Raw genomic sequence first — 20839 nt, forward strand, 5'->3', positions numbered from 1 at the left:
GAGTGCAGTGCCATAATCATAGCTACTGCAGCCTCAAATTCCTGGGCAGAAGCAATTTTCCCACCTCAGCCTGTCAAGTAGCTGGGACTAGAGGTGTGTGCAACCATGCCCAGCTAATTTTTAAATTTTTTTATGGAGATGTGAATTCGCTATGCTGCCAGGCTAGTCTTGAACTCCTGATTTCAAGTAATCCTCCCACCTTGGCTTGTCAAAGTGCTGGGATTACAGGTGTGAACTACTGCTCCCGGCCAAGAGTTTAGTTTTGTTTGCTAGTGGTGTTTTGGCATCTTTTCCTATTTGAACTTTGGTGCTAGTGCTGAAGTATTACACTCACCATCCAAGGTTTACAGGACTTTTGTTTTAATATGGAACAGATGGAACTGTTTAGTTCTGCATCTTTGCAGGTATACAAAATGTGCCTACCAGGACTCTGCCTATATCCATTGAAAGCAAGAAGTAATACAGTAAAACTTTGTCTGGCTAGAGGCTTTGAAGAAATGGAGTGTTCTGGTTGAATTCTATTAACTTGGAAGTATGAAGGTGAAAAAATTTCAGAACTTAAATTTCCTTTGGATGCAATTTGGAAATATAGCCAATGATTCCACTTTTCTTCTCTAGTAAGTTTGGACCTTCTGATCTACTTGGTGGTTTATTATAGAACTCCTAGTGTGCCTGAGACTTACATTGTGAAGATTTTTTAAAAAACTTTAGCAGTAAGAGGATGTAAATGGTTTTGTATGAGATCAGGCTAGATAAGAACTGATTCTTGTAAATATACTTGTTAGAGTAAACCTCTGAATGCTACTTATTTTCTTATTGAACTCATAAAAATAAAACACATTGGATGGAGGGTGGGAGTAGGAAGGAGAGTTATGTGTTTTAATTGCATGTCATTGTTTTGTATCAAGACAGAATATATAGTATCCCTGGCTTTGGGCCTCCAGAAGGAAACACATTTTTCTACCTGCTGTATGGCAGAGGTTCTTAAATACCTGGAGGGATGACTGCAGCACAGATTGCTGAGCCCTACTCCAGAGTTTCTGATTCACCAGGTCCAGGGTAGGGTCTGGGAATTTGCACTTATAAAGAGTTCTCAGGTGCTTCTGGCACTGCTAGTCCAGAGATGACATTACTGAGAACCACTCTTGTCTACTACCTGTAAATTATAGAACTCTAGACAAAAGCTTGGTTTGGTCTGGGATAAGAAGCACACAGGTTATGGAGCAAATCATGAAAGATTCAACCCTTGATCCCAGTCTCGTGTGGAATTCAGGTAACAAGCAGTACACAATGACATAACACAATTCTTGGTTTTCATGATTGTAAGTCATAGCCAAGTATGAAGTGAGAAATTCAGTTTCATTTGCAAGGCTTAGAGAGGCCAGGTGATTCTAGAAAAATGGGCCTTGTATTTGTTTTAAACTGGTAAAGAGCTTTGAGTGCTTATTAAATTGAAAGCTTTTAAAATTTATTTTGTATTTTATTTTATTTCTTTTGAGATGGAGTCTCACTTTGTCACCCAGGCTGGACTGCAGTGGTGTGAGCTTGGCTCACTGCAACCTCCGTCTCCTGGGTTCAAGTGATTCTCTTGCCTCAGCCTCCCAAATAGCTGGGATGACAGGCATCCACTACCATGCCTGGCTAGTTTTTGTATTTTTAGTAGATATGGGGTTTCACCATATTGGCCAGGCTGGTCTTGAACTCCTGACCTCGGGTGATCCACCCACCTCGAGCTCCCAAACTGCTGGGATTACAGGCGCCAGCCACCACACCCGGCCCAAAAGCTTTGTGTTGTTACAGATATTAGACATGTTTCTTGTTTAAGAAAAAAAATCTTAACTATAACGTAGGAGAATAAGAGAAACGTTTTTCCAAAAAAGACAAACTATTGTGATTATTTTATCTTATTAGAATGTTGGATAATATAATCTGCTTCATCAATCATCAGGCATGCTATGGATTTTCCAGTTTTATAGGATCTGTATCTCAGTTATGGTAATACTGGTAATTTTTGTACTGTGTTTGAAGATGAAAAATATAGGCCAAAATCATAGACCTTGCATAGAAACTGGATAATGAACACAGCTCTGAAGGTAAACATAGATACACACAGACACACATATATATAAAGTATACACACATATATTTTTTAAAGTTTTAAAGCTTTTAAAACAAAAGCTGGCACCTCCCTCATCCCAGACTGGGCAGCCCCTCCCCTCAGAGTGGGCGGGGACAACGGTTGCGAGGGCAGCTTTCTTTGTGAGCCGCAGGTCCCTCTGGGCATACTACTGCCTGGCTACACCCCCTTTCCCTTTAATCTTGCTCAGTGACCAATGAGCTTGGAGCATTAAGGCCACACCCCATTTCTGCATTCTACTGGGGCCCTGGTTAGGCCTCCTGTGGATCAGTGGCATAGCTGCCTGGTAGGTGACTGGAGGTGTTGATCAGTGCTTGCTGGGATTTCGCTGATGTGGTCCCAACCTCCCCTCCCTCCCGACCCCATGATGGCAGAAGAAACTCGACAGAGCAAATTGGCGGCAGCAAAGAAAAACGTAAAAACGCACCATGTCATGGCCCCTCAACCCAGCCACAGATCCCCTCTGATGACAAGACAACTGCCAGAGTCCATACCGCTTCTGAGGCACATCGGACTGGGCCCCCCAACCATGGCCTCTCTGGGTTCCCCCAACCAGAGTCTTGTCAGTCAGCTCCGCCCCTTCAGCAAGCAGCCCAGTCCCTGCCCACAGCAGTAACCCCAGGGTGACTTTGGGCGGGTGATTCCTGGGGTTCCCCACTCCATTACTGGGCCCTTACCACCTGCCACTCCAAGCTTGACCCCCCCTGGGCTCTTTAGGCTCGTGTCTCCAAGGACCTGGGTCCCCCAGGCGCAGGCCCTGCCTTTGGTAGTCATCCCTGGGTGACTTTGGGCTGGTGACTCCTGGGGCTCCCTGCTGCAGACTTTGCCCTCCCCTCCTGCTGCCTCAAGGTTGACCTCCTGGGTTCTGTGTGCTGGCATCTCCAAGGACCTGGGTCTCAACCCTGTGTTTCCTTCCCCCATCATGGAGCAGCTACTCAGACATCACACTGATGTGGTCCTTTCCCCCAACCAGGAGGAGTGGAATGTAGTGATGTCACAGTCCACCTAGGAACTGTCATTACTGCAAGACTGGCCTTTGATCTTACAACACAGTCCCCTAAGCATTCTCACCCCATTTCTGGTTCCTCTGGTCACAGCACAAATTTCCAGCTGGAAGGGGAATGGAGACTATAGGACCTAGGAGCAAGAGGTTTCAGGCTGCCTTACTCCCTTCACATAGACTTTGACAGTGGGGAAAGCCTACACTTCCCCTGTGAGCTCAAAACATTAACAGTATCTCTGGGTGGCAATGGGGGAATGGGTTTGGTTTGGCTTTTCTCCCAAGCTTCTACTTTCCAGAGAGATTTCAACATTTTTTTTGAGTTCTCCACCTCATATTCTGATTCTCCATGGTTCTGGGGCCAGACTGCCCTTCATTCAGTGGTCTCTGAAGTGAGATTTGCTCATCTTCTGTGGAATAGATCTTGGGAAACTGAACTTGACAGCTTGAATCTTCCTCATATTATCTGAACCTGGGGTACTTTGAGTGCCACAGGATAAATGTGGGACATCTTTCTGAAGCATCAGTTTCCCTTGATTCTCTTGAGATCAAGAGAAAAAACAATAATGTACTTAGGGATGTCACATAGGTCACATAGGTAACATAGGTTTCTAAGAGTATACCAGACTTCTCTCTGAAATGAGGTTTGGGTTGTCTTCTTTCTGATAAATTCCCAGATTTAACAGAAAGGCTTCCTTCTGCCATGAGGACACATTGATATAAAATTTGAGAGGTACTGGTGCACTGCTTCACACTAATAGACAAGTGAGGATGTATGACTCTAAACCACACGGCATACAGTTCCTGCCTACTTAATGTTTACTTTTTTACCTCTGCCTCTGGTTTTGGTCCCTGGCAGCCACTGTTTCTTGGCAAAACCCCAAAGCTTGGAGTCAGAAGACTGAGTTTCAAAGTTCCAGTGTTACATTTTTTTCTTTTCTTTTCTTTTTTTTTTTTTCTCTAGCCATGATATCAATCCCCCTCAGTCACTAAATGATTGTACCAACACCTTGTACAGTTGTTGGTGTCATAAAATCAGCTGGTGTATAAGAGTATTTTGTAAAAACTGTAAAGGAGGATGTGGCTGTAGGGGCTGATAGTACTCATGAGTATTACTGCTCTTCTCTCCCACAGTTAAAAGAATATTGGCAGAGAAAGAGCCCTGGCGTTCCAGCAGGAGCAAAGAGGAACAGGAAAACAAACGGCAGTGGCCCTGAGACAGCCACTGCTGATGGTTGCCACTCACCTGGAGATGTGAGTCTTGGCTGGCCAGGCTCCTGGGAACAGGGGGCCCAAGGGTCAGTAGAGGGTAATTGTTAAGATTGGGGATGGACTGTTAGGTACTGGTTAAGAAGTCTGGGTTTGAATCCTGCCTCTCCGTCTGCTAGGGATATGATTTAGGGCAAGTTGCTTGAGCTCTTTGGGCCTCTCTTTTCACATCTGTATAATAGAGGTGGTATTGTTTGACTTCCCTTTGTGAAGTTTAAATGAGATTTGTCATTGTTATTTTTATGTTAATCCCTAGTACATGACCTGCTGTAAACACCCAGGACATCCAGGATATGGTCATTGCTGTTTGATTTTCCTCATCCCCAGTCTCAAAGGGAAGCCAGGACAATGAGAACAGTCACTTGCCATCAGGACTCACTGAAAGGGTCCCAGGGTGGGATGGTGGGGAGATAAGAACCATGAGAGAAGTTGGCACAGAGGAGTTTTGGGAGAAAGGGTCCAAGATAGGCAGAAAAGAAAATGTTGCCAGTTGATGGGGAAGAAAGGAAGTTAGAGGGCTTAGACACTGAGGTGGACAGAACATCCCTACGTACACTCTCATCTCTTATAGTCAGCAACAGGTATCCATGGGGAGGGCCCTACATCATCTGCTACCTTGAAGGATCTGGAGGTAAGAGGCTCTGGGCGGAGGTGCAGTGGCCCTGCAGGCCAGCCTTCCAACCTTCTCCCACAGTGGGGGCTGGGTGCCCCTCTGCCAGCTGAGACAGCCCACACACACCCCAATCCTAATGATTGTTCTCTCTACTTCTTGACCCACTCCTCCTCCACGTCCTCCTTACTGCATGCACCTCAGAACCCATGCCAAGAACCAGCCGTAATCCTGGACTTGAGGTCTGTAAAAATCAGTCAACTGAATAACACCATCAAATCTTTGGTAAGAGTCCAGTGGGGATCCCTGATTCCACGTTGCCAATCTTGGGTTCCAGTTTCCCCTTGGGACCCTGAAGAAAGGGCCTGGGGGCCCCTGGTGCCAAGGACAAATAGGGAGCTGGGGCACCCAGGCCTCAACTGGAGGGAACCCAGAGCATGCAGCATGGCTCTTCTTTTGCTGCCCTCTTTGCTGACTCTCTCCTCTCCAGACACCCCTGCTTGAGTCCTAGCTACACACACCCTGGGGTTTTTGCCCCTCGGGGAAGTGCTAGCCTGACTGGTTGTCAGGGGCCCCATATTTCTGCTGTGACTCAGTCCCTAATTTGCTCTTTGATTCTGAACAAGCCACCTCTCCTTTTTGGGTTCGTGTTTCCGGAGAAGGTAGGGAATACCAGAGTATCTTTCTGTTAGTTCTGAGAGTCAGAGATTTAAAGGCCCCCTAGAATGGAAACCTTAGGGCCAAGGGCTCCTGTCTGTCCTTTTCCATCCTATATGTGTTGTGAAGAACCGTTCCTGGTCCATACATGCTTAGTAAATGTTTATTGAATGAACACACTTTTCTAAATCACAAGCTGGCAGAAGGGGTGGCCTCTCTCAAACTCCATCTCTAGAGGCTTATGTTACTCTCCTCTCAAGAGATTCCAGATTAAGACTGAGTTCTGTGGCTGTGGTTGAAAACCAACAAAGACCCAAATCCTCTGTCCTTCGGACCTTGAGGAGAATTTACCAGGTAGTGTTCCCTTTGGGTCTGAGAACTTTGCCTTTAAAATCCTTTCCTGGCCACTGCCTGCTGCTCCCTGGTCTGGGGAATAGAGTTGAGGGGGCCACCCTCCATCACCTTAATTTGACTCTCCCAACAGAAACAACAGAAGAAACAAGTAGAACATCAGCTGGAAGAAGTGACGTGATTTCTTTGTTTGCTCACGACATGACTGATGGGTTTTGGGGGCACTCAGATGTAGAAGCCCTGGTCTCGTCTCACCCACTCCCAGCCTAGGGAAGAAGGCTCAACCCTCAGATCCACCCCATCCCTACAGGGTCCCTGATAACCTGGTCCCACGGGTGGGCCTGTCCTGGGGCATTGGTGGCATTCTGGGGGCCTGTCTCTTGCTGTGCCATCTCTTCCTCCCCCTGGTAAGAGCTCTGTCTTCCTCTTCCTGTAGGAAAAGAAAGCAAACAATGAGAAACAGAAAGCCAAAAGGGAGCTAGAGGTGAGTGGAGGGTGTGAAGTTTTCTCCTGTCCTCCGGAGAATGTTTCCTTCTCTTTCAGCACTTGCTTGGCTTTTCTCCCAAAGGTTCAAATCCAGAGATTGAATATACAGAAGGAGAAACTAAATACAGACCTGTATTACATGAAACGTTCTCTCAGATACTTTGAATGTAGGAATCTGGGCACCCTGTCATCCTTCAACCTGGCACTTTGGCATGTCTTTAGGGGGAGTTCTTTGGGCCCCATCTCAACTGTCTCATTACAGATGAATCCAAGGATGTGGCTGGCTGCCTGCAACATTCATTGCAGCGTATAGCAGAGTTAGAGTGGGCTCTCTCTGCTGTCACTGCCACACAGGAGAAGAAGGAGATCAGTGTGAGTTCAGCCACTTGTCCTGTCCCCTGGCAGCTTGGCTTCCTAGATGGAGGAGTGAGCCTAAAGCTCCATTCTACAGGATGGAGTGTCCTGCCCAGAACACAGCATGGCCTTTTCCCTCTGCTTTTGTGTATGGTTGTTAGAGCAACCTGGGGCTGAGTCAGCTGCTGTGGGTGAGTTGGGAGGCACTGTGGGGAGTGAGTGCTGGATGCAGAGCTTGGAGGCCAAGTGCCTGCCCTGCCCTTACCTGGCTGTGGTCTTGGCCAAGTCCTAGGTGGGGTATTGGGTACTTACTTGTACTGTGAAGGTACAGAAGAATACTTTTAATATATTACCACTTCTGTAGTGAGAGGAAACGTGTGTGTGTGTGTGTGTGTGTGTGTATGTGTGTGTGTGTGCATACTATGATAATATACATAAAACATGTCTTTAAGGGTTCATAAAAAGCTCAGGAGATAGCAACAGAGTGGCTGGGAGACACTTCCCTTGTATTCCTTCTGAGTTATAGACTATATGAATGTATCATCCTTTCAAATAGTGAAAAAAGATTAATTTTCACCTTCCTATCTGTGCCCCCACCCCCAACAAAAAAATTGGCTTGGGAATTGGATAGACCTGGGTGTTCAAATCCCAGCTCTGCCTAAGTGATCTTAGGCAAGCACTTAACCTCGAATACTCCATGTTTTTTCATCTACACAATAGAGGTAATCATAGTAACTGTCTCCTACAGTGGTTGCAAGGATTAAATGGGATTGCTAGCATGGTACCTGGTGAAACACTCAATAAAAGTTCAAACAGTGGTAGCAATAACAGTAATAACAAAGCAATATTATCTGATCTCTCTGGATGTCTGTTAGCCAGCTGTAAATTCGATCTTTTCCCTGTCCCTTCCAACTTGGCTGAGTTCTTTTAAAAACCAGACCATGGGCTTGGAAGTGCCTTGATCTTTACTGACCGAGTTGTATATTGAGCCAAGCCCTAGCCCTTTTAAGGGGCACTGTGTGGAATGCCCCAGGATCCACAGATTGGAAACTTCTCACTCTTCACCATGCAGACCTCGAGCCGCGGTAAAGCAGTTATTGAGTGGCAGTTAGAGCAGTCCATACGGGAGCAGGCACTGCTGAAACACATGCAACACAGGTGAGGTTTTGCAGAGGGAGGGACGTGGAAGGAAGATGACCCCAGGTGGCCAGGAGCAGGTGAGGACCAGTGACGGCCCTTCCTAACTTCTGTGCCTGTTCTTGCAGTTGAAGGAGTTGGTTAAACAAGTCCAGCTAGAGAGAGATGAATATGCTCAACACATAAAAGGAGAGAGGGCCTGGTGGCAGCAGAGGATGAGGAAAATGTCTCCGGAGGGGAGCTCTGACCCTTCAGTCCCCCACCTTCAATAGGTCACTGGATCTTTCTGGGCATCTGTAAAATGGGAATAGTACGGCCAGAGGTGGTCATGGGCTTTGTGGAGGTGGGAGCAGAGAGGGAGATGGCAGCCTGTCCAGCCACCAGCCCCTCTCTCCAGGGCCCTTTGCCCCCATGCTTTGGGCAGGTTTGCACATTGAAGAAGGAGAAGCAGCATGATACACATCGGGTAGAGAAGCTGGAGAGGAGCTTGTCCAAACTCAAAAACCAGAGGGGTAAGATGGGGCTGGCATGACCTGGGAGCAGGCCTGGCATCAGAGGGCCCTGGGAGTGGCTTAGAGTGCCCCAGGGAGGGGGGTGGATAGAAGGGCTTTGAGGCAGAGGGAAAGGGGTCTGTGCCAGGAGATAGCAAGTCTTGTCGTCTCCATGAGCCTCAGTGTCCCCATCAGCAAAGAAGGCCCATTGTCAGTCACCCACAGTGCTCTCTATCTGAATGTGGTTTGGAAGATTGGCTACCATCTGGGTGTGAGGAATTATTAGCAGTGTGGTCAAGTTTGGGGAGCCTGAGAGGAGCTGTACACCAACAGGAGGTGTTTTTGTTTGTTTTTTTGAGAATCCAGAGGCCCTTATTGCCTGCTTCCTTTCTCCGCTGAACCCCTGCCTCTGGAGCCTCCAGCAGTGCCCTCTGAGGTAGAGCTGCAGCATCTGAGGAAGGAGGTGGAGAGAATGGCAGGAGAACTCCAAGCCCGGGTGGACAACAATCAGCGCATGAGTGTCCTGATCTGGGGGCAAAAGGAGAGGCTTCAAGAGCAGGAGGAGAGACTTCAGCAGCTGGCCGAGCCACAGAGCGGCTTTGAAGAGCTGGTGCATTGCCCCACCTGGGGAGGCTGCCCTCCTACCAAGTCCTCCAGGCCTTGGTAGGGGCGTTGTAGCCCTCATGTGAAATGTTACTTCTAAAGGCACCTGTGAGCCAGAGCGCTGCGCTGGAGGCTGTGGAGAGAGGGGATGATTTTTCTCACCTGCCTCCACCCTTCCCGATGCCATGGGAGGCAGACACCAAGTTCTTGGTTCTCCAGCTGCAGTGGGTGGCTGCTGATTGCTTCTCTCTGTCCAGAACAATGAGAACAAGAGCGCACTGCAGTTGGAGCAGCAGGTAAAGGAGCTGCAGGAGAAGCTGAGCGAGGTGAAGGAAACAGTAACCTCCACCCCCTATCCAAGAAGGGCTGGGAAGCGAGCACCAGCCTCTGGGGAGGGGAGGTGCCAGTACAGAGGCCACTCCAGCCTGAGGTCAAGTGGCCCCAGCACCCTCCAGGGCAGTCCTGTGACTGTTTCTTGCTTCCTGCCCTCTGACTATTAGACATGTGGAGCCCTGGGCTCCTCCCAGGTCTGGACATCATCATCCCAGGTAGAGGTATGGAGCCCCCCAATCACAGGGGAAGAGACAGTGGTATATGAGGCTCCTTATTCCAGGCACGGTGGCTCACGCCTATAATCCCAGCACTTTGGGAGGCTGAGGCAGGAGAATCACTTGAGGTAGGGAGTTTGAGATCAGCCTGACCAACATGGTAAAACCTCATCTCTTATTACAATTACCAAAAAAAAAAAAAAAAAAAAATTAGCCAGACATGGTGGCACATGCCTGTAATCCCACCTACTCAGGAAGCTGAGGCATGAGAATCACTTGAGCCCAGGAGGTGGAGGTTACAGTGAGCTGAGATTGCACCACTCCATGCCAGCCTGGGCCACAGAGTGACACTCTGTCTCCAAACAAAACAAAAATACTCCTTAGATTAAAACTGGATTCCAGCCTCAGTTCCACAGGTCACCATTCAAGTACTTTGCATCTCTAAGTCTCTGTTTGTTTAACTTCAAAAGGAAGTTATCATTTTCCTTACAGAGGAGTTGAGGATTAAATGAGATAATACTTGGAAAGCATTAGGCATGTAGCACACTTAGCAGATGGTGTTTGTCTCCCACTGCTTTTCCACCAGTCTGTGGCCTACAGTTTAAATGATGAGAAGAGGGTATGAGATTTGAGGCTGGGGAAGGAGGCATGGGGTTCTAGGAAAAGGAGGCAGTCACTTAGGCCCAGAACAAGGGGCCAGGGGCTTGGGCAGGCGATAGAGCCCCACATTTCTCTGGCTACCCTATCAATGGACCCAGAATCTGGAAGCCAGCCACCAGGTACCCTCATGCCCAGGGTCTTCCTGCAGGTGGAGCTGAAGAGCCAAGAGGCTCAGAGTCTGCAGCAGCAGCCAGACCATTACCTGGGTCACCTGCAGCAGTACCTGGCCACCTACCAGCAGCAGGTGTCCGCCTATCAGCAGCTGACCACTGAGAATGAGGTGCTGCACAGGCAGTTACTACAGCAGACCCAGCTAACGAACCAGCTGCATCAGCAGGAAGCTTGGGGCAAAGCAGTGGCTAAGATGGCCCGCCAAAAGTTGCAGGAGACCCAGGGGAGGGAGCTGCTGAGGGGGACACCCTGGCACACTCCGTGCCTTCTCACTCTTTCCTTGCCCCTTAGGAGCGTCTGGAAGCTGCCAGCCAGCAGAACCAGCCCCTACAGGCTCAGTTGAGCCTCACGGCTCTCCCTGGGGAAGGTATGGGAACCTGCTCAGAGGAAGAGGAGAGAGCCCCAGCAGGAAGGGGACACTGTTAGCAGCACAGGATTAAGGAGTTGGAAGAGACCTTTAGAACAGCTGGTCCTTATGCTGACTGGGTGCCCACACTAAGTTCGGCATCAATATGGTGACTTCCTGGGAGCGGGGTCCACCAAGTTGCCTAAGGATGGCTGAACTGGCCCAGGTCAGAAATGGAACAGGTCAGAACTCCAGCAGCGACTAGTAGTGGGACTGTGCCTGGGCAGCATAGCAAGATCCTGGTTCTTAAAAGTAAAAATAAAGAACAGCAGCTTATTCCTCTCTGGGTAGGGGCTGGCTCAGGCTTATACAGTGATGGTGGAGGTAGAGGTGGGCCCACAGTACCTCCCTTGTTAGGTTGTCTAAGGACCCTTTTGGCCACCCCCCACAGGAGATGGAGGAGGACATCTGGACAGTGAGGAGGAGGAGGCACCTCAGCCCATGCCAAGCATCCCGGAGGACCTGGAGAGCTGGGAGGCCATGGTGAGCCTGAACCCCCTGCACCCATTTTGCCACCTTCCTGAGTGCTCCCTCCAAGACCCCTTTATGTTCTTGGTTTCCCTGCCTTCTGATTTCTCTGGACCCTCACCCCTTCTGGGTGCCAGTGGTCAGACACCATTTCACCTGTGACCAACAGGTGCACTTTCTGAGGCCCCAAGGGAAGGGGCTGCGCTCCACCTCTCTGCCCCATTTGTTCTGTGTATGCCCCTACAAGAATGCTCACTTCTTGTCTTCAGGTGGCATTTTACAACTCCACTGAAGTCAGTGCCCAGGAGGAGCAGGCATGGTTACAAGAGCAGGTGAAAGAGCACAGAGTGTGCTGCCAGTGCCTGGCTTACCCGGTGGCCTCTGCCCAGCAGGAGCCAGAAGCAGTGATCCCAGTCCCAGTGACTGGGGCCGAGTCTATGAGTGGGGAGACCCACCAGGCCCTGCAGGAGGTCATGGAGAAGCTGGAGGTGAGTGAGTCCTGGCATGGGCCAAGAAGGGCAGGGGTGGGACAGGTCGCTGCCAAGATATGACCTCATTATTTTGATTCCAGAGAGGGCTTACGGACCTCCTGGAGGAGAAGGCGGACCTAAGGGAGTGGGTGGAGAAACTAGAACTTCGATTCATCCAGTACTGGAAAGACAGACGCCATCAGTGAGCTGGAGGACAGGGCATGGCAGTGGGAACTGCAGGGCTGTCAGAGGGGTCTCAGCGTCTGAGCCCTGTCCTCCCTCAGGAAAGTTCATCACCTTATAATGGAGCCAGGGGGTAGTGCCAAAGATGCGGCACCAGGAGGAGGACTACATCAGGCTGGCCCAGGACAAGGAGGAGATGAAAGTAGGGTGTGCAACATCTCTGATGGGGTGGGGGTCAGGGCGGGCGTGAGGGTGGGCAGCAGCATGACAGCTGAGCACCCCTCCATCCAGGTGAAGCTGCTGGAGCTGCAGGAGATAATGATGTGGCTTGTGGGGACTACAACAAGGGGCACAGCAAATTCCCAGCCACTGCCCAGAACCCTGCTGATGAGCCCAGTCTGGGAGCCCCAGCCCCGCAGGAGCTGGGGGCTGCCGACAAGCATGGTGGTGAGTAGAGTCCTCAGGCAGGTGGGCAGGCAGGGGCAGGAGAGGCTCACACTGCGCTCAGATCCCCGCCTCCCTCTCCCCAAAGATCTTTGTGAGGTGAGCCTCACCGACAGCGTGGAGCACCCAGGCTTGGGCATCAACCCCTGTGTGCCATTCTTTTGCCGGGCTTGGTTGCCGAGAAGAAGGAGATAAACATCACCATCATCAAAGAGCTGGTCAAGAAATTTTACAAAAGGAAACAAGTTATGGGGTTAATCTCCTACCCAATTCATTTACTTCATTTGAATGTTAGAGACACTCATGATTATTTGTGTTTCTAATTTATAATTTAAGTTTATTTGTAAAAAGTTAAAGGAGAGTGGGTCTCTGTGGCTTTCACTGATATTCACTCTGGCATTCTTTAGCATTTTTCTTTTTTTAATTTCATAATTGTAGGTCATTAGCATGCATATCGAGTTTGCCCTTACGTGGTGGGAGGTCAGACACACAAAGACCCACTATTTGCACAAAACTATTGTTGCTGGTTTGGAATAGGCTGCCATGCTTTTTTAATGTTATTGCAGCATGTATATTCATTATGGAATTCAGATAAAATCTGCTTATATTCTGCTATTATGTTTGATCTAATCTTAATCACTGCTCAATATGTGGTTTGCCCTCAAGTGTGCACTGTTTATTACTTTGTAATATATGCCACTGTGAGTACTGACATTTAGAGTTGTTTAAAGGCTGAGAACTGGAAACAGCCTTTCCCCCATTTTCTGTGTATTGATGATGGGAGTAATAACATTTTGGGGGATATTTAAATCTCACAGAAGAGGAAAGTGGCCTGCTCTGGCAGGTGTGTGCAGGATAGAGTGCGTTTCATTTGTTCCGGTGCCAAGAATGAGTGCTGTACTGTGGTAGTTCCCTCAGGATTTGTGTGTGCTCTGGGCTCATGAAGATATTGTACCATGAGCTGTAGCAGTTGTACTCTTTCTCAATGACCTAAAAAGGGATTATTTCTGAGGAATGAAAGGCTCCCATCGTTGACTGTAGATGATGAAAAAACAATCAGTTCTAAAACCAAAGCTGATTTTTAGAAAATTTGAAAGTATAAATTAGCCCTATCCATAATATAGTTTCTCTAAAACTTTATCTGAGTCATTTAAAAATAATATAAGTATTAAAAAATGTAACTGCTATCTTAATGTTCTGAAATAAGTTAAAACATTTTAAAATATGAATACTGCAGTTTAAAAGAAAGAAACGGTAGGAAGGAAAAGTAGAGAAAGAAATGCCAGTTCCAGTCCAAAGCTTTAGTTGCCAAGTTTTCTTAGAATGAATTTTACCAATTTATGAATTCTTGTAAACAGAATGTATAATGGAAATACTGAAAGACTTTTGCCTGAAGTGGCATTATTGACTGCTGGTGTGATGCTACTGTAATGTAATAAATTATTAAATTGTTGCAAAGTGCTGTTTTTGCCTTAAAATTTTATTTTGCGAGTCTTGAAATCTATAGTATTAAAGGTATTGATACTGCGCAAATGCTGAGCATGCTTGGCATGAGATAATCTGTGTCATTTTTACAAAATTGGAATATATGCAACTGTTTATTAAAAGAACACAAAATAAAAAAAATTACAGGATTAAAAATGTTATGGGGTGAAAAAGTTGTGGGATAAAAAAATGTAAAAAAGTTGTGGCAAAAAAAAGTTGTGGGATAAAAGTAGAAAAAAGTTTTATGAACAGTTACAAAAAAAAGTTATGAAAAAGAAGTTATGGGATTTTTTTTAAAGTCATGGGATAAAAATAAAAATTAAAAGCAGGCCCCTGTCAGCAAAGCCTGGAGAAATGGGGCTGGAGTCTCCACCGCCACCATGTCCCTATCACCCCTTCCCAGTCACCCTGTTACAATTAGGGTAGCAACACACGACCTCTGTCTACTGGGGAAAGACAAACAGACCCTTCGCCGCCTTGACCAGGGCTGAGTCCTTATATTTCTGGATGATGATGATTGTTATTTAAGAGCCAGAGGCTGGTGGAGTTGGTTTGTTCGGAGGAGGTCTGATGGCCTCCTTACTCTCACCATAGCAAGTTTTCCCTCAGGGGGTCTCCAATCTACTTATTCAGAGAGGTAGCTGAGGCGGGACAGTGGGGCGAACTGTGGACCAGGCGAGGGCACAGGCTGCTGGGGTGGCCCCCTTCCCCGATGTACATATTGTGTCTGTGTAATGTTTTGTATATTCCAGAGGGTAGGGCCGCCCCTGTATCGTAGCTAGCGGAGGTTGGAGCTGGCACATGGGGAGGAGGGTCTAATAATTATTTGTGGCTGGGAAACTTATTTATTGCTAGCATAGGACAGAGGAAGGAGGAGGGGATGGAGTTGTGACTCCCTGGTGATTGGACTCCTGTTTATTTTGCTTTTTATTTTGGAATAAATAGATTTAGCCATACTGCTTGGCCTGGTGTGTTCCCATTTCCCTCACTGGGTCCTGGAGTTTGTGCCACTGAATGGGGAGCCCCCGAGTGTCTGAGCACGTCCAGCTGGGCTGTTGGGGACCTTCCAGGCCTGTTACCTGTTGCTGCCTGGTGACACCAGGGGGATTCCATGGGGACTGCCATGGAGCCTATGGGGTGCAGTCTGGCCCTGACAGCCAACAGACTCAGAAGCCTGATCTGGCGGTGGCCAGGAAGACAGGTACCAGCACCTAAGGGCACTGACCTCCACCCACCCCAGGTTTCTTCCGTTCTGTCCCCTTGCCTCCCTCTACTGTCTGCACCTGGTGGCCTGTCCCATCTGTCCCTCTAGAGTGCTGGCTGCTCCTCAATCTCCCTCCAGGCTGAGTTCATGGCAGCCCCCTGTTGGCCAGAGCTGGCTTCACAGGATAAGAGCCAGCTAAGCTTCAGGGGCTTTCCAGGAAAAGTGTCCCTTGGAAAGGGTTATGGCCCTTTTAACCACTCCCAACAGCACCCTAGAAATGGCTTGGTCTTTCCCCTCCTGTGAGCTCCATAGAGAACACGGCCAGCAGAGGATGCATTTCCACGTCATCCAGAAATGGTTTGATTCTCAGCCGAGGGACAGCAGGACTGGCAGAGGCTGTCAAGCCACACAGCTGCCTGCACAGCACTCCCATGCTTGGTTGGGGGCAGGAGGGACAGCGGGTGTTGGCTGTCCACAGGCCGGGCATGACAGGGAGGCTCACTAGAGGTGGTGCACTTTGGAGGGCCAATGTTAGGGGACAGATTTCTCTTGTTGGGCCACAAGACTCCAAAAGACCAGCACGGTGACTGATTCCCAGCGCTAGAGGCGAGGTGGTCGGCCACCTGTTGGGGTGTGTGTGTATATATATATATATATATTTAAAGATATTTATAGACCAGGGCAGGGGCGTACCACAGAGGGGGGCACAAGTTTTTGGCAATGGTCACACCTGGATGTGTCCGCTCACCACTACAACAGACTAAGTCACAGATGTAGGGGGCTGGCTTTGGGGCTGGGGGAGCCATTGTCAAGTCACAGAACAGTTGCCCAGGCAGGCTTGGAAAGCGAGGTCTCCAAGAAGTGGAGGGATCTCTTTAGAGGTCAAAGGGGTGCCTGGGCTCTGAGGACGGGATGGTCTTGCCTGACCCAATCGGCTGGCAGTTGGAGAGAAAGCAGAGAGAAAACAGGAGAGAGAAAAGCGAGCAGAGAGCTGGAGAGGCAAGTGCAGAGCACAGGTGTGCCACAGTAGCTGTGGTAGGGCCGGGGAGGGGAGGGCGCATGTGTGAGTGTGGCAAGCTTCCTGGAAAAGAGGGGTTGGAAAGGAAAGGGGAGGAAGATGGAGGAGCCGGAGCTTCATGGTTAGTGCCTGGGGGCTGCGGCAGCCCTCCCCACCCCACACACGCTGGCCTCTTCCAGGGCACCCAGGCAGTGCACCCACTGTTCAGAGCAATGCCAAGCCCCCTCGGGCTTCCCTCTTCTCTGGTCACCCTGTCTTCCAACCCACTGGCCCAGGGCCACCTCTCGCTTTTTGGAACCCAATGCAGCAGCCACCAGACCTGATAGAGAAGGAACAGTGCTTGAACCAGGATGATGAAGCTAAAAGGGATGGATGGCTGGAGTGATTGCTGGAGCTCCCTCTGGGCAGTCAGAAAGCCCAGGACCCTGGGGGAGGTAGGGAGGGTAGGCAGCCAGATGCCATAGGCTATAGATGTATAAGTCTAGGAGGGGGAGCCTCAGCTCGTTGGGGGTTGCAGGTCACACAGGTGAGGCTGGGCCCTTCCTGCTGGGAGAAGCAGAAGAGGGAGAGTCCATGGCAAGGAAGGTGGGTGGGCTTGCTGAGTGGAGCTCAGCCAGGCCAGCAGGCACTGTGGTCCCCTTGGCTGAATAGCAGAGGTGACCTCTAGAAGCAGCAGGCCAAGGTGCGTGACTCTGCTGGCTGGCAGTAGTGCTTCAGTGGGGGCCAGGGACCCTGCCTTCAGGCACACACTAGCAGCTATGATGGTACCTGGGAGGGAGAGAGAGGGGCTGTGTGTCCCTGCCTGGCCTGTGAGGTGTGTTGTGGGTTGATCATGTGTATGGGACTCTCGAGGTTTTATCCTCAATCACCACTGAATTGCCGACAGATAGAGGAGGTGAGACCCTGACTATCACCCCTGCTCTGCAGTGGATTTGGCTCTCAGCACTCCCAGACTGGGAGCTGGATTCCCTCACCTGGCACATGACTCAGACTGCACAACAGGTACAGCGGGCCCAGGATGACATTGCTAGGCCTCTGGCCACCTCAGAGTACAGCCCCACACACAAGCCTCTCCAGGATCTCAGCCCTTACGCCATAAGCTCCAGAGAGCACCCAAGTCTGCCAGCTTGGGCACAGAGCCTGCTCCAAGAGCTCCCAGGCTCAGTCATGGAGGCTGGGGTGCTTTGGGGCTACTGGGGGCCAGCCCTGGTACCTCCATTCGGCCGGGACGGTCTGCACCTGCAGCCAGGAGTCGTCAATGGGCCCCCATGGGCGTGCTGATGGTGGTCATGTTGATGTCACCCATGATGCTGAACGCCTCCTTCAGCACGTGGTGCATATGCAGTATCTCCTCGCGCCGCTGTGCCTGCTATGCTGATTCCTCCATCAGCGTGTTCTGGTCCCCATGCAAGTACAGGTGGGACAGCAGTTCCAAGAAGAGGAACTCCTTGGTCTGAGAGTGGGCAATGAGGGAAGAAGGTTTGGACCTGATACCTGTGCTGCCCTGGCCTCCCACCAGGCCCTGGTGGGACTATGTGCTGGACTTGGAGTCCTGAGTATGGCTTTTCAGATGTGGCTTCTACACCACTTAGACTCAAAGATCTGCCTCCCCACAGCCCTTTTCTCACTCAGAAAGGGACATTGAGGTCCAGAGGAAAAGTCACGTGTCCAAGGTCACAGATCTGGGAGGGGACCCTGGACCTATCATGCCACCAGGACACCTGTCTACTCAGTTTTTTTCAAAATGTTTTTGGAGACAGGATCTTGCTCTGTCACTAGGCTGGAGTACAGTGGGCAAGATCACCGCTTAGTGCAGCCTCAACCTCTTGGGCTCAAAGTGATCCTCCCATGTCAGCCTGTTGAGTAGCTAGGACTATAGGCACGTGCCACCACCAAGCCCAGCTATTTTTAAAATTTTTATGTAGAGGCCAGGTCTCACTATGTTGCCCAGGCTGGAATCAAACTCCTGGGCTCAAGCTATCCTCTCGCCTTGACCTCCCAAAGTGCTGGGATTACAGGCATGGGCCACTGTCCTCAGTCCCATGTTATATTTCTGAGACACCTCTGGTTTGGACTATGTATCCCTCCCCGTACCTGGTCCCATAGGGCTGGTCGGCATCTCCCCCAGGCCAACATGGCCACCTGCATGCCCTGTGCCACAGGAGCCCCCTCCCACCATGAGGCGGTGCATGCACGTTGTTGATCATGATGTGCGTGGTGGTCTTGGGCATGACACCAACCATGAGATCCCACACGGTCTTGTTGATAATGGCCGTGTAGGACTCCACCAGGTTCTGGATAGTTTCCATTTACCACTCCAGCTGTGGGTCCATGGAGTGCATGAAGCTGTCGGAGCCATTCTCCTCGGCCTTGCTGTCCTGTCATGGAGCACACAAGGGCATCAGGGTGGCCAGGCCATGCAGCCAGGCTCCAGGGATCCCTGGGATCTCAGCCCCTCCAAGGGTACCTGGAACATTGAGGCACAGAGAGAAGCAACTGGCCTGAACACACACCCAGCTCTAGAAGGTCTCACACCTCTGCCTCTGAGGACCACAGACTCCTGTGATTCAAGTCTTGTCTTAGTTCTGACTCTAGTATCCAGAATTTGCCTCAAGTTACCAATCCAGAAATTAGAAAAGAACATCTCCAGGTTCCTTGCTTGAAGACCTGGCCAGAGCTTGTGCCAGGCTGCAGATGCCTGGCAGGAGGCAAGAAAAGGGCATACTCACTTTCCCCTTGTCCTGGGAGGCCCACACACCAACACTGCCACCCCTGCTGCCACCAGGGAACACAGCAAAGTAGACACACACAGAGAGGAAAACGGGAAGGGTTGGGTGAACCTGGGACACTGCACCCCAACTTTAATGTGCTGTTGAATTCAATTAGCTAATATTCTGTTGAGGATTTTTGCATCAATATTTATCAGTGATACTGGCCTGTAGTTTTCTTTTTTGTATGTATCTTTGGTTTTGGTATCAGGGTAATACTAGCCTTGTAGAATGAGTTTGGAAGTCTTCCCTCCTCTATTTTTGGAATCGTTTGGGTAAGGTTGGTATTAGTCTTCTTCAAATGTTTGCTAGAATTCAGCAGTGAATCATCAGGTCCCAGGCTTTTCTTTGCTGGGAGACTTTTTGTTACCACTTCGATCTGATTATTTGTTATTGGCCTGTTCAGGTTTTGGATTTCATCCTGGTTCAATCTTGGTAGTCTGGATGTGTCTTGAAATTTATCCATTTTTAGTAGGTTTTCCTATTTGTTTGCATATAGTTGCTGATAATAGCCACTAGTGATCCTTGGAGTTGTTGGTATCAGTTGTCATGTTTCCTTTTGTTTGTCAATGTTGTTTACGTATTTTAAAAAACTTTTTTTTTTTTTTTTTGAGATGGAGTCTTGCTCTGTCACCTAGGCTGGAGTGCAATGGCACAATCTTGGCTCACTGCAACCTCTGCCTCCCAGGTTCAAGTGATTCTCCTGACTCAGCCTCCTGAGTAGCTGGGATTACAGGCATGCACCACCACACCCGTCTAATTTTTCTATTTTTAGTAGAGATGTGGTTTCATTATGTTGATCAGGCTGGTCTTGAACTCCTGACCTCATGAGCCACCCACTTTGGCCCTGCAAGGTGCTGGGATTACAGGTGTGAGAAACTGCGCCCAGCCCACATTTTGTTTTTAAATTTTACTTATTTACTTTTTTTTTTTTTCTTTAGAGACAGGGTCTCATTCTGTTGCCCAGGCTGGAGTGCAGTGGTGCTATCATAGCTCACTGTAACCTTGAACACCTAAACTCAAGAGATCCTCCCACCTCATCCCCATAAGTAGCTGGGACTACATGCCTGCACCAGCACACCTGGCTAATTTTTCTAGTTTTTGTAGAGAAAGGGTTTTGCTATGTTGCCCAGGTTGGTCTTGAACTCCTGGCCTCAAGCAATCCTCCTGCCTTGGCTTCCCAAAGTACTGGGATTACAGGCATGAGCCACCATGCCCAGCCTATATATACATTTTCTTTTCCAATTTATATAAAGTATGCTGTGTGTATCCTTATGGAATTTGTTTTTTTCACTTAATATTATATTGCTAAGATTCTTATTGTTGTTTATAGCTGGCGTTCATTCTTTTTGACTGCTTGTGACCTCACCAGAAGATAGAGATCCTGAGATCTCTTAAGAACTGCTGCTGGGAGTATACACTGGTATGACCACTTTGGAAAACAGTTTGGCTCCATCTCATAAGGTTGAATATTCACACTTTTCCCAGCCTAGCAATTCTACTCTACATGCAAGAGAAATTCTTGCCTATATAAAACAGGGTATGTGGACAAGGGATGTTCCTAACAGCTCTGTTCAAAATAACAAAAACCTATTGCCCATCAACTGGAGAGTAGGTGACTAAATCGTGCTTTTTATGCCCTTTGATTTCCTGTAGTCTTATGATGCAAGTGGCTTTCCCATGGCTAGCTTGGGGAGGGGGATACTCTTGGCAATCTGTGGTGGCAGTCCTGCTTAGCCCTAGGGCAATCGGTGCTGCCCAAAACAAGAGTAAATAGAACAAGGTGCCCCATTGAGCCAATTCCTTGGGTCCCTGGAGGTACAGGCTTGTACCTGTAGGAAATAGCCACCATACAAATCAGTCTCTTTAAATGCTTCTGTCACTGGGCTGAGTCCAAAGGACATCCTCCTTTACAACAT

The 20839-nt window shown here is 49.1% G+C and overlaps 1 protein-coding gene and 2 pseudogenes across 13 annotated transcripts in view; 2 read left to right on the plus strand and 1 right to left on the minus strand.

Moving 5' to 3' along the window:
- The window catches only part of LOC107130176 (golgin subfamily A member 8C-like), a 53356-nt gene extending 39453 nt beyond the window's left edge, over positions 1-13903 (plus strand). The window contains exons 6-19 of one of the 13 annotated variants that reach the window (XM_073996840.1): positions 4272-5037; positions 5936-6027; positions 6158-6196; positions 6461-6508; positions 7937-8022; positions 8130-8273; positions 8426-8513; positions 8859-9102; positions 9198-9391; positions 10766-10841; positions 11272-11363; positions 11618-11836; positions 12293-12448; positions 12534-13903. In XM_073996840.1, coding sequence (XP_073852941.1) covers positions 4887-5037; positions 5936-6027; positions 6158-6196; positions 6461-6508; positions 7937-8022; positions 8130-8133 — 420 coding nt within the window. In that variant the 5' untranslated portion in view covers positions 4272-4886 and the 3' untranslated portion in view covers positions 8134-8273; positions 8426-8513; positions 8859-9102; ... (4 more) ...; positions 12293-12448; positions 12534-13903. Of the gene's footprint in view, positions 1-4271; positions 5038-5935; positions 6028-6157; positions 6197-6460; positions 6883-7936; positions 8023-8129; positions 8514-8851; positions 9392-10765; positions 10842-11271; positions 11364-11617; positions 11837-12102; positions 12209-12292; positions 12449-12533 lie in introns of those variants that run through there. The other 12 variants (XM_073996832.1, XM_073996838.1, XM_073996839.1 and 9 more) reach the window with 12 other exon arrangements.
- LOC141407251 (uncharacterized) lies at positions 2334-3268 on the plus strand (annotated as a pseudogene).
- LOC141407370 (uncharacterized) lies at positions 11866-18461 on the minus strand (annotated as a pseudogene).
- Positions 18462-20839: the final 2378 nt, after the last annotated feature.

This window comes from Macaca fascicularis, chromosome 7 (assembly GCF_037993035.2).
Source record: "Macaca fascicularis isolate 582-1 chromosome 7, T2T-MFA8v1.1".
Classification (NCBI taxonomy): Eukaryota; Metazoa; Chordata; class Mammalia; order Primates; family Cercopithecidae; genus Macaca; species Macaca fascicularis.